The following is a 12,319-nucleotide window of genomic DNA, read 5'->3' as shown; positions in this document are numbered from 1 at the left end:
AAGGAGACACTGATGCTTTGTGTAAACTTGTATTCACTTATTTAGGGATAAACTGAATTTAAGATACAAGTCTTTTAGAAGTGAATTTGTGGGTTTGAATTATGATATCTCAAAGATACACCTATAATATTGATAAGAGAAAGATTCTGGTTTTTTCATACTCAGCAGACTTGGATGCAAGAGTATATACAGAAATGGGTAGGAATTACACTGGAGGCATTGAAGAACACTAAATTATAGACTATCCATTCAGGTATTCTCTCATGGTCAGATGTGATAAAAGACAACATAGGATGGAAAGGAGTCAGGTAGATAAGTTATGGAAAGCTAAAGCTTCAGCAAAAACATATTTAGAAAAAGTAGACTGAAAACATCAGTACTGATAGAGTATAAGAAAAGTAAGTGCGAGAACAGAACTGTGAGGAACATCCATAGAAATGTTGATGGTAGCAGATTGTCATCTAGCCAGACACTGTTATGGATCCAGGTCCCATGAGAAACATTCAAGTAAGGAATTTTTGCTGTAACCTGAAGTGAAAAGAACTTGCAGAGCCGCATGTGTCTTTGTCTTGCAGCGTTTCACTTGGAAATATAAAAATAAAAGGCCTTCATATTTTGGTACAAGTCTTTTTATTTTGTGAACAGTATCAGTGTAGGGTTACCCAATTAATCATTAAATTAGCTTGGCTATAATTGGTTAAAGCACAACAGGGGAAACAATATTTGGATAAGGAACTTAAAACTTAAAGTCAGCATCAAATCTGAGTGCACATTTATACAGATTAGATATATCATTTCATGCAGGGGTGCATTTGCAAAATGTCAGCAGCATGCTTTCATCAGATGGGTCTTTAAAAGTGAAATTGAAATGCATGCTATTCTCATCAACTGATACCATTCTGTGAGGAATATTTGAATGCAGTATGGAAGAATAGTGCATTTACTTCAAAATAAATTAACTATTATATTTGGGTATGATCTCAGCACTTTGTCAAATTTGCTAAAACGTTCTCTTAAGGGAAATGCTAGGCAAATTTAAAATCTTCATAATGATGGATATGTATGACTGTCTCAGCATCTTAAGTTTACCTCAAAAAGTACAAATGTCTGCCATCCTCTTCTATCAGCTTTGAACATGATACAGGCCAATCTATTTGTATCTTGCAGGTTCATAATGTGGTGGCTCGCTGCTGTCCAAACTTAGTAAATCTAAGTTTTTCAGGAGATTATAAAGTGAGTGTCAAAGAATAGTTTTTACTTAATAGTTTACACTATAATATAAATAAGTATACTTAGTATTACCAGATTACTTTTTCATTTACACATGTGTACACTAATGAATATTTTTCATAACTTGAATAAATTTATGAATAATAAATCTTCATTGTGTAAGACTGTGGTGCCCTTGAGCAATGTTTTCTTTTGAAAAGCCAGATGACAAGTGTAGTAATAGCTGAACTGAAAAACCAAGAGAAGAAAATTGTCAATTTGGCTTGCCAGACAGAAAAATTAATTTGTCTATGGTCCTGTAACATCCATAAGTTTTCATTTATGAATGGGATAAAATAAATTATTTTAGTAAGGGTTCTATCAAATCTCATAAACTTGCAACAAGGACAAGGCAGGGGAACACAGCTCATATTGGCTTAACCATTGCTGAGTAAATTCCAAGCAAACACAATAAAATAAATTAAAATGTCAAGGTATTTTAGTTGAAAAGAACAAATTGCCAGTAACCTTCAGTAACTAGATAATCTCACATTCACCTGTATCTTCTTTTAAGAATCTACCTATTTTATTCCAAAAGGATTCTTTAGTAATGGATTTGTGTGTTTATTTAATTCTAAAATAACCGAGACATAGCCTATGTACACATTTAAATCAAACGCAAGATATTTGTGTTTTCAAATAGTAAGGATATTTTTCTGCATACACATTTGGAGGATTTGGAGGGGGGTCAAAATCTCTCTGCACTAGAACACTCACCCATAACTGACTGAGCAAAAATGCTTAGCAGTAATTTTCTTTGGTTGCTCCTTGTAACATCATTCTTCAAGCTACCTTAATGAATTTGTTTTTTATTTTAAAGCTGAAATGTTGAACCTTAATCATGACATGTTTAAAAATGCCAGAAGACAAAAGAAAAAATCACGATAAATAGAAGAGAGATCCCATTTATGTTTACTCTTTACAGAAGTATGATAAATTGTTATTACAATGAATGTAATATAAAATTCATTACTATTTTAGCCTTGTATGATATCGCAGAATGCATTAATATTTAATTGAGTGACATAAGATTGCCTCTGGAATAACAGTTTGTCAGTTTTTAAATGACTTTTGCATTGATAAATAATTCAATTGTGTTTGTGCCACATTACAACAAAACTATAAACTAGTGCAACAAAACTCACATGCCTACCACACAAAAGTTAGCTGATTGAAGAAAGTTGCAGTATCATGTATTTTTTTAATTTGCCAATATTACAAATACTAATATATATATAATATTTGTAATATTGGCAAATTAACATATATGCATTATTTGCTGAAAATCCGCCCACTCACGGTATTTTTCACTGAGAAAAATTCACTAATTAAAGTATTTGCATCTCATTTTCATGACTAAATGCACTTTTTGTGATAAAACTATTAAAATACTCAGGTAGTGCTCAAGTTACGATATTTCACTTAACGATAATTAGATTTTGCAATGAGGTAAGCAATGAATACTGATCCAACAATATTTATTTATAAAATATAAAATATTTTTAAATTTTGCACGGCCACAGGCAGCAGCGTACAGGCAGCAAGAGAGACCAAATTACAATAGACCAGCTTCTTTTCCTCCAACTCGTTATCCCAACTTCTAGTTAAAAAAGTAACAGAGAATGATAAAAGTATTGTTAGCAACATTATACTCTTGCGTAAATGCGTGCGGCCATAGACAACCGACCAAGAAAGTGTTGTTTTGTTTATCACCGAATTGGATAACAACAGCCCTTTTGCTAGTATTTCAACCATCGTATGGTAATACACAGTTACCGTAGGTTATACTACAAATGAGTTAATTAGAATAGGACTGATATATTTTTACATTATACCCTTATTCGGTATGGATAAAAGGTTGGCAAGGAAATATACTGCTAAATTTAAGCTGCAAGGTGTAGCTGAAGCTGAGAAAACAATGTTCAAGCTGCTGATGACTATAAATTTTATGCATCGGCAACATGGATGAAATGCGACCGTAATTAAAATTGGAGACAAAGTATTTTAATCAAAACTACTGGGCATGAAAGAACACGTACTGCTGTTTTACCGATAAACAATAAATAATTAAAAGCCGTGTTATGATGAAATCAAGTGAAAATAGGGAATGGAATCGATTTTTACATAAATGCCTTTAAGCAGTAGCGTCATCTCGCGAAAAAAATAGCTAAATTAATTTCACAACGAGATGTATTTAGAAGTTATATTTCAACTTAAAACACTTGCGTACCAGTATAACAAAAATAACCTTGCCATATAAATAAAGTATCTAGGAATTAATTTAAACACTAGAAGGAAGAAAAGCGCTCTGAACTGAGTTAAACATGGCGAAATAAACACCATGTAAACGATTTCCAAACCAAAACATTGATCGCTATGATTGCAATTTAGAATACAAAAGCAATATAAGAATATATACAATATTAAGTAAGTAAGTATATCTTAGTTTAACCAGACCACTGAGCTGATTAACAGCTCTCCTAGGGCTGGCCCGTAGGATTAGATTTATTTTTTTTATGTGGCTAAGAACCAATTGGTTACCTAGCAACGGGCCCTACAGCTTATTGTGGAATCCGAACCACATTATGGCAAGAAATTAATTTCTATCACCAGAAACAAATTTGTCTTGTTCTTCACTAGCCGCTCGGAGATTCGAACTCGCGACCTTCAGAGTGGTAGCTGAGAACGGAACCCGCTCACCCAGCAAAGAACTATATACAATATTATTGGATACAGTGAATTAAGGCATAAAATTTCAAAAGATTTATGGAAAAGATGCATATTCGTTATGTTGTTGTTTGTACAATACAATATGTGAAAAAAAAGAGTACAGTATAATGTAGGCTACGCTACCTTATATTTAACGGATTTTGACATAGGAAAAATCTATTTTTGGGTGAGGTAGCTGTGTCGTCCTGATGAAAGGTTCCCTTAGGCAGCTTTCTACAGTACAAATACTGCTAAATGTACCAGAGAAAAAAACAAAAGGGTCTGTGGAGTTCCAACCCCCACTGCGACTATCCAATACGGATATCGTGTATGTAACAGGGACGTATGCAAGCATAGCCACAGCTATCTTACCCCGCGTAGATTTAACCTCGTCTGCTAGGAACGGGTAACGTTACATCGCCTGTGTCTCCCAATATCAGTGTGCGCAGCTAGCGACGGACCTACGTCATTCCCTCAAGCCGGACTAGTTGCTTGGGGAGAATCCGTCACTGAGCAATCAGTGGGGAAGGCCTAACTGTAACGGGCAGGTTCATCAGGACGACACAGCTACCTCACCCAAAAATAGAGTTTTCCTACATCAAAATCCGATTTTGGGCTCGGGCTGTGTCGTCCTGATGAAAGTGTACCAGAGAAATTTGCATTGCTCAGAAGACTAAATCTGACCATACCAGGAACACCATCCTGAGAATGACTATTCCCATCAGGGGAGTGATATGAAAAATCAATCCAACCAAGACAACCTCCATGAAATGCATGTCTGTGAGCGGTTTGACCATACTAGAACCTCAGGCAAAGCCGAAGGTGAAAGTCTATGAACCGACCAAGAGTGGGTAGAGTGAACTCCTTATACATAAAAGGACGAGGTGAAGGACAGACCATCTCGAGGGTAAAGAAGGGAGACTTGGGCCCTTTTAACCATTAAATTAGATAACACTCAAGGTGGTGAGCAATACAATTATAATAGGGATAATTAATTGGTACACAACAGCAGGACATGCAGGAAGAAAACACCAAATGACATTTATAGGATTTTATTACAATATTCAATATTAAATTTAACATTCATGACAATAACACTTGTCAGCCAAAAATCACTTAAAGTAACCATTATTGACCAAACTTGGCCAGGCAAATTACCAAACTATTAATATAAAGGGGATAATAGTATAGAATATGGCAATGGAATGAGAGATGAGCATTGTTAAGACTGGGGGGAAATTACCTTCCCCGCAGTGACAAGATGGTGCTTAACTTCTTGGATCTACTTACAGTAGTGCCTGAAGAAAACCTTAGGGGACTTCCAGCCTGTATAGCCCGTAAGGTCCTCAAAATCCATGTGTTGGAAGAAATTGATTGAAGAAGCAACTTTCCTAACCTCATGACCCGCAGGCACACTGTCTGGGTCTGCTGTCTTAATGAAGTAAAGTATCTTGGATCTTACGCTGTCCTTGGAGATGTTGGCACCTGTAGTACGACAAAAGAGTTGGCCCCCTTTCCAAGCCGCCATGGCCTGGAGGTAGGCCTGAATACAGGATACAGGGCATAAAGTGGTGTCTTGTGGAAGTGACAGGATCTGCCAGGGACCCCAGCGTTTGGTAGGGAGCTCATTCTTTGCGAGGAACGAAGGATCTGGATAAAGGGTAGCTTCCCCAGAATCCGAAACCTGGACGTGGCCAGGATCACGAGAAAGGGCCACTATCTCAGAAACGCAAGCACCGGAAGCCATTGCAAGCAGAAACAAGGTCTTCCTTGTCAACAACTCCAGGTCTACTGCATGATGAGAGGAGAAGATGAAGCCATGATCCAAATAAGAGAAAAAGCAGCAAAATAACAGGAGGGAGTTACAGGGAATGAAACTAGTCGGCTGCTAAAAGGGAATGACGTAGGTCTGTCGCTAGCTACGCACACTGATATCGGGAGACATAGGCGATGTAACGGCTCCCCAATATCAATCGTTACCCCTTCCTAGCGACGAGGTTAACTCTATGCCGGGTAAGATAGCTGTGGCTATGCTTGCATACGTCCCTGTTACATACACGATATCTGTATTGGATAGTCGCAGTGGGGGTTGGAACTCCACAAACCCTTTTGTTTTTTTCTCTGGTGCATTTAGCAGTATTTGTACTGTAGAAAGCTGCCTAAGGGAACCTTTCATCAGGACGACAGCCCGAGCCCAAAAATACGGTATACTATAGTGTAGGCTAAGCTAATTCTTGTTTGTTATTCAATTTCTCTTTGTATTGAATTATCATGTCATTCTGCATGAACCTCCAGAATTAGCTGATATTAATAATTATACCAGGTATGTATAGAGTATACTTTATAGTGTAGGGTAGGCTACCATATATGTATACATGGTACTGAATACCCTAGTGTAGGCTAGGCTATATTCGAGATATGTTTTTTTCCAACAAACAATGGGTTTTTTCGGAACCTAACCCCATCGTAAGTAGGATAATACCTGTATAAGCGTCTTTAGTGTTTTTTTGTGTTTGAACTATCAAAATAGGCAGTTCGAAGTGTTTTTAGAAGGATTCTAAGTATTCGCGGGTTCTAGCTATTCGCGTGGGTGGGGGGGGGGGGATTGTGGTACGCATCCCCAGAAGTACGGGGGGTTTACTGTATATATATATATATATATTATCTTTGCATTGTACAGTAGTTAAATAAATACAAGGTTTCCACTGATACGTAACTTTAATGGATTTTCTCCCAGGAATGCAGGAGAAACACCAATAAAATATGCAACACATGGCTCAGACTTTGAGCTCCACTAAGAGGTTGCAGTATATGAAAAATGTAAAACTTATTCGTTTTTAAAGATTTGCTCAACAAAAGAAACAGTATACTTTACATATCTCATTTCTTGTTGAGCCACGCAAATGAATGATAAATGAGGTTTCTAAACATATGGTAGGTAAATTACTTGCATAAAATAGACACACAACAAAAAAATGCATGTATAAAATGATAGTTTTCTGCATACTCACCATAACATCTTGGTCTTCATTGCAATGTTCCTCCTCAACACTGATGTGATTTTGAAGATCTTGCAGATAACGTCATTCAATGAGAAGGAGGAGGCGGCGCTTTTAAATTGTTCTACTTCTGCCTCCACGACAATGTTAGTCCATGGGAATCCTTCCCCAACTTGATGCTTCAGTACTTTCTTTGGGTGAGATATAATTGGAAGCTGTCTTTACATGTCCACAGAGGGACTTTGCAAGCTGCACACAGAAAGGCAGCATCTTTCTATATGCCATTCACATAACACCCTTGGAACCTTTTTTTCTGCTCCAGGAAATCTGACAGCCTTTTGGCCACAAGCAGACTACTGGGGAAAGATGAATGAAAGGGTCGACAATCCTTGGCCTTTGTTTTGTGGGCATCTCTTCTTCAAGCACTGAAGGAGTGGAGGCGGAAGTCCTTGATACTGACATGCCTTTGGTGGAAGTTGAGATGCCAGGGACAGGGTGAGGAATGAAAGAGGCAACCAGAATTCACTAAGTTGCATTAAAGGAAACTTAGTTGGTACTGTTTATGTTGTTACTTGGTCAGTCTGATGCATTATCACTCTTTCCCTTAAGAAGACAGTGCTTTTTGGCACTTTGGCATTTTCATTCTAATCTTCAATGACTGAAATATATTTCAGTAAAAAAAGTAATGTCAAATGGCAAATATTAATGTGAATATTAATATATAAATCACAGCAATCAAAGCGAGGTCAATCAGTCTCTCAGACTGGCCCTTGAGTGCCGTCGTGTATGAGCACTCACAGTCTGTAAGCTTGGCCTACCAGTTTCCATGTCAACAACAAACTTCCATATGCGCTATCAGTTTTTGTTGCCCTGACACATTTACAATTTATGGTAAATTTATTACAAAAATCGTCATCATCGTAATCTCATTGCTTGAAAACTGGACATTGACAATCTTCATCATCAGAATCTGAAAGGGTTAATTTTCAAAAACATGTTGCAAAATGTTTTATGATTTATTGATATTTTATATAGTCTTCCAGCAAATGTAGTAGCTATTGTTAATGTTGCCTTGCTATACCTTATTTCATTTTTACTACATTGAAACCTTTGTCTTTATATAATATTGAATTTGTATATGTACTGTATAGGAAAAATGCTAACAAGAATTGGTTATTTTAAAAGGCAGATTCGGAGCGGGTCTTTAGGGTAAGCTAATAGAGGATTGTGGTTTTGTCCCTGGTTTTCTTTTACTTATGTTGTCTGTGTAATTAGTATCGTGTGATATGGGTATTTTAGATGATTAGCTTAAAAAAGGAAAAGCTTAATCAGTTTATGAACTTGTAAAACTCACCATAAATGTTTAGTGGTGTGGTAATTAAGGTGTTATATTTCAATATACCTTTGTTATTCCGGAACTTAACACTTACATTTAGGGAATACCACTTACAGTGTGCCTAGTGCAGTGCACTATACAGTAGATGGTGCTGAAGGTTCTAAATTCTTTTAGTCCCCCAACAGCATTGGTTTTTACCTTTCCTTTTTCTAGTCTTTATGGTCTCTTCCTACTTAGCTGTCCAATTTCTGTAACTATGGTTTGCTCACTTTTTCTCCTTTGTTGTCAAATAATGAGAGGAAAAAGTGTGAGAGTACCTGATTTATTACATCTTAGTTTTTGGTGTAATTAGCTAATTGTCCCACAAACTACACCAGTCTCTTATCCATTCCAGATCTGTTAAGTTAAACAGAAATCTTATGTAAGTAACTTACCAAGTAACTACATAGCTATTAGTTTCTCCTTTATGCAGCAGCTCAAAATTTGAAAATTGCGCTAGCGCTCTTTTGTTTTGGGTGTAGGTAGCTAGCCCCGCCCACTTTCAGGGAGGAATGGGTACAACACACCTAAAGAGCTCAGTTCGTTTCAGCTGGTCAATGACTAAACATTGATTGTTGAGCAGCTCTTTGAATTCCTTTTCACCAGATGGTTGTGATTTTTGTTTTATTTGGTGAAGTATTCTGTGATTTTGTTAGTGCACTAATCTTAATTAGCCTAGTTAATATTTGGGACTTTTCCAGTTGTGTTCTGATTTTGACTTAGTATGTCAGATTCTAGCTTGTCTAGTGTTAGGCACTGCAGTAAAGGCTGCAATACCTAGCTCATGTCAGTTAAATATGACAGCCACACAATTTGTTGTTCTTGTAGAGGGCAAGTTTGCTTGCCAGACCTTAATTGTGATGAATGCAAGGGGAGATGGAAAACTTTAAATGGACATATAAAGTTTTCCATTGACAGACAGAGGAAGGCAACTGCTAGGGCCGAAGCTAGAGCTTCTGCTAGTCAGGTTAATTCTCCTAAGGTAGATGTTGTGGATTTACCTGTCCCTTCAATACCTGTGACTGCTTTTTCCCCTATCTCAAGTCCTCTGACGTTTCCAGCTACTCTTCTGATCCCTGGCTCCCATTCTTCCGAACCTAATGCCATTGCTAGTCTAGGAGCTCATGTTTCAGTGAAAAGTAGGGATTTTAGGTTTTTAAATCTTGGACATATATTGCTAAATAATGAGACATCTGGCAACTTTAGAAAGGGGAGGGCTTCAGTCTTATTGTGTTTTGTTTTTGTGACCCATAACTTTCAATCATATTCTGCGGTTCACAAATCATTGATACTTAAGTGCAGTAGTAAGCTTTACAGTATTCCCGTTTCAAGTTGTAATTTGCAGCTGACAGTTCTGAGCAAGCCAGACATTTTTCTAACCTCTGAGTAACCTTGCACATATGAATTTGACACCACAATGAATGGAATGCTTGCATGTCGGAAATAGCGATCATCATAATGAAATCAGAGTTAAATTTTGAGCTGTCAACGAAAACTTAGGGGAACAATAAAGGCGAATGCAATGTTATGGTGAAAGAGAGAGTTGCTGTTGTGTAAAGCCTAGGCCTATATGTAGAGCTACTCATTTCATTATTTTTCTTTTAGAGATTGGATACTATATACTATGGAGAGAGAGAGAGAGAGTTGCTGTTGTGTACAGTATGTTTAGCAATGGATTTGTACAATTATGTTTTAGAGAGAGAGGGGATGGGGAGAGAGAGGGACTATGCAACGTTAAAAACATCCAGTTACTTGTGTTTTCCTGCCGAAGTTATCGCGGTACTCAGCACATCATAAGAAGCGCTCTTTTGGTTTAAATAGATTGAGTCCAACCTTCCTGGCTGTCAACATTTACTACCATTAATTCAGCTGACCTTTAAGACTGTGAAATACAAAATGAATCTGTGAAAATTAAATAAATTATCATTATCTCGTATGATGATGCAATAATAAGCCTGTTCATAATGGAAAGCAGGTAAATATTGCCCATTCTGATAAACATACTACACCAAGATATCCACACACTATCTTTAGATCTCTATGAAGAAGTCCTCTGAGAAATTTTGATTACTTCGGACATGCATGAGGTGTTTTAAGTATCTGAAAGTTTTTGTTTTGCAGATTTAACTATATGATATAATTTGCATTGTATTTTGACAATGTTGTAATTTTTATTGGTTGGCTGTATAAATTATAAATTACATAATTATCGTTTTTTTATTCGTATTCTAATGCTTGATATTCGCAGATCAGTAAAGTTTACAGGTACTATGTCTGCCCATACCTTGACCCATGTTTTCGGCAGAAAAGTGAAAGTACAGTTTTTTAAATCTTAGGACATACTCGTATAGTGCTCAATATTGTGACATCCGGCAACTTTAGAAAGGAGCTTCAGTCTTAGTGTGTTGGTTTTTGCTTGACCTCTATAACTTTCAATCATATTACGATTCTGACATCATTGATACTTAAATGCAGGTTAACCAAGCTTTACAGTATTTTACGTTCAAGTTGTAATTTGCAGCGACAGTTCTGAGCAAACTAAACATTTTCGACTTTACCTACCAATTAACCTTACACAAATGAAATTTATGACACCACCATGAGCGGAATCGCATAATCAACGCGATCATCCATAATGAAATCAGTTAAATTTGAGCTATGTCCAGCGAAAAACTTGGGAACAATAAGGCGAATGCAATGTTCGATGAGAGAGAGAGAGAGTTGCTGTTGTGTAAGCCTGGGCCTACAGTATATGTAGAGCTACTCATTTCATTATTTTTCTTTTAGAGGTTGAGCGATTCTATATTTGTATAGTATGTTTTAGCAATGGGGAGAGAGAGAGATAGAGAGAGAGAGAGAGAGAAAAAAACTACGGTAACGTCAAAAACATCCAGTTACATGTGTTTTCATGGTGCTCCACACATCTTAGAGAACACTCTTGCAGTTAAATAGATTTGGTCAACTTACGTAGCTGTTGCAGCATTTTACTGCCATTAATTCCAGCTGACTTTTAACACGTGAAATACAAATATGAATGTGTAAAAATTAAAGAAATCATCATTATCTCGTGTGATGCAATAACCTGTCCATAATGGAAAACGGTAAATATTGCCGTTCTGATAAATAGTACTACACCGAGATATCCACACACTATCTTTTAGTCTCTATGAACAGAAGTCATCTGAAATTCTGATTACTTCAGGACATGCATCTAATTATTTTAAGTATCTGAATGTTTTTGTTTGTAGATTTAACATATATGATATAATTTGCATTGTATTTTCATATTCTAGAGTAAATTTACCGAGATTATGTGTTTTCTGTAAGAAAAAATTAAAATTCGATGAACGAAATATAAAGAAAACTGTATCTTCACTTTTCTTGCCGAGTGTACATCAGAAATTCAATCTACTTGTGAATACCTTTTCCCAGATTGGGGATTCGGTAAGATTCCTGATGGATAAGTTCAGTAGTGTTGGTGCAAGTGCAGTGTCAGTAGAGGGGGTGGCTACTCATCCCACCAACACTCCCAGACCAAGGTCCCTTGCTCACCTGGGAGGAAGCAAACAGGCAGTCCAAGGGAGGTCGGCTGGGTTTGCCCACGGGTAGTCACTTCCTCATCCGAGCCTTTTGTGTGAAAATCCCAGAACTCTGTGGACGGCCACTGGAAAGGTGTCCGGTTTGATGTGCATACCTTGTCGTCTAACGACTTGGACTCTCATGGGGCCAAAGGGTGCAGTCAGCACTTTTCAAGTGTATCATAGTACGCTTCCCTCCTGCAATTTTTGGGAACTCCCCAGTCAAGCTCCGCATGTATCTTCGGTAACTGCCGAGTGCCCAGTGTTTAAGCACTCAGTGCACTAGTGCCCAGTGTCCAAGTGCCCAGAGTCCGAGCGCCCAATGTCCGGGCGCCCAGTGTGCGAGCACCCAGTGTATGTGCATCCGATGTCCAAGTGCCTAGGGTATA

The 12,319-nt window shown here is 37.4% G+C and overlaps 1 protein-coding gene across 10 annotated transcripts in view; it reads left to right on the top strand.

Annotated features, from left to right (window-relative positions):
• LOC136833389 (uncharacterized) overlaps positions 1–12,319 on the top strand; it is an 84,892-nt gene that overhangs the window by 39,246 nt on the left and 33,327 nt on the right. For 7 of the 10 annotated variants that reach the window (XM_067095461.1, XM_067095471.1, XM_067095464.1 and 4 more), the window contains exon 6: positions 1,168–1,233. In XM_067095461.1, coding sequence (XP_066951562.1) covers positions 1,168–1,233 — 66 coding nt within the window. Of the gene's footprint in view, positions 1–1,167; positions 1,234–8,162; positions 8,187–12,319 lie in introns of all 10 variants that reach the window. The other 3 variants (XM_067095462.1, XM_067095463.1, XM_067095467.1) reach the window with 1 other exon arrangement.

The sequence above is a fragment of the Macrobrachium rosenbergii genome, chromosome 51 (assembly GCF_040412425.1).
Source record: "Macrobrachium rosenbergii isolate ZJJX-2024 chromosome 51, ASM4041242v1, whole genome shotgun sequence".
NCBI lineage: Eukaryota > Metazoa > Arthropoda > Malacostraca > Decapoda > Palaemonidae > Macrobrachium > Macrobrachium rosenbergii.
Note: the sequence above shows the minus strand (reverse complement) of the source record. Positions and strands in the feature narration are given on the sequence as shown.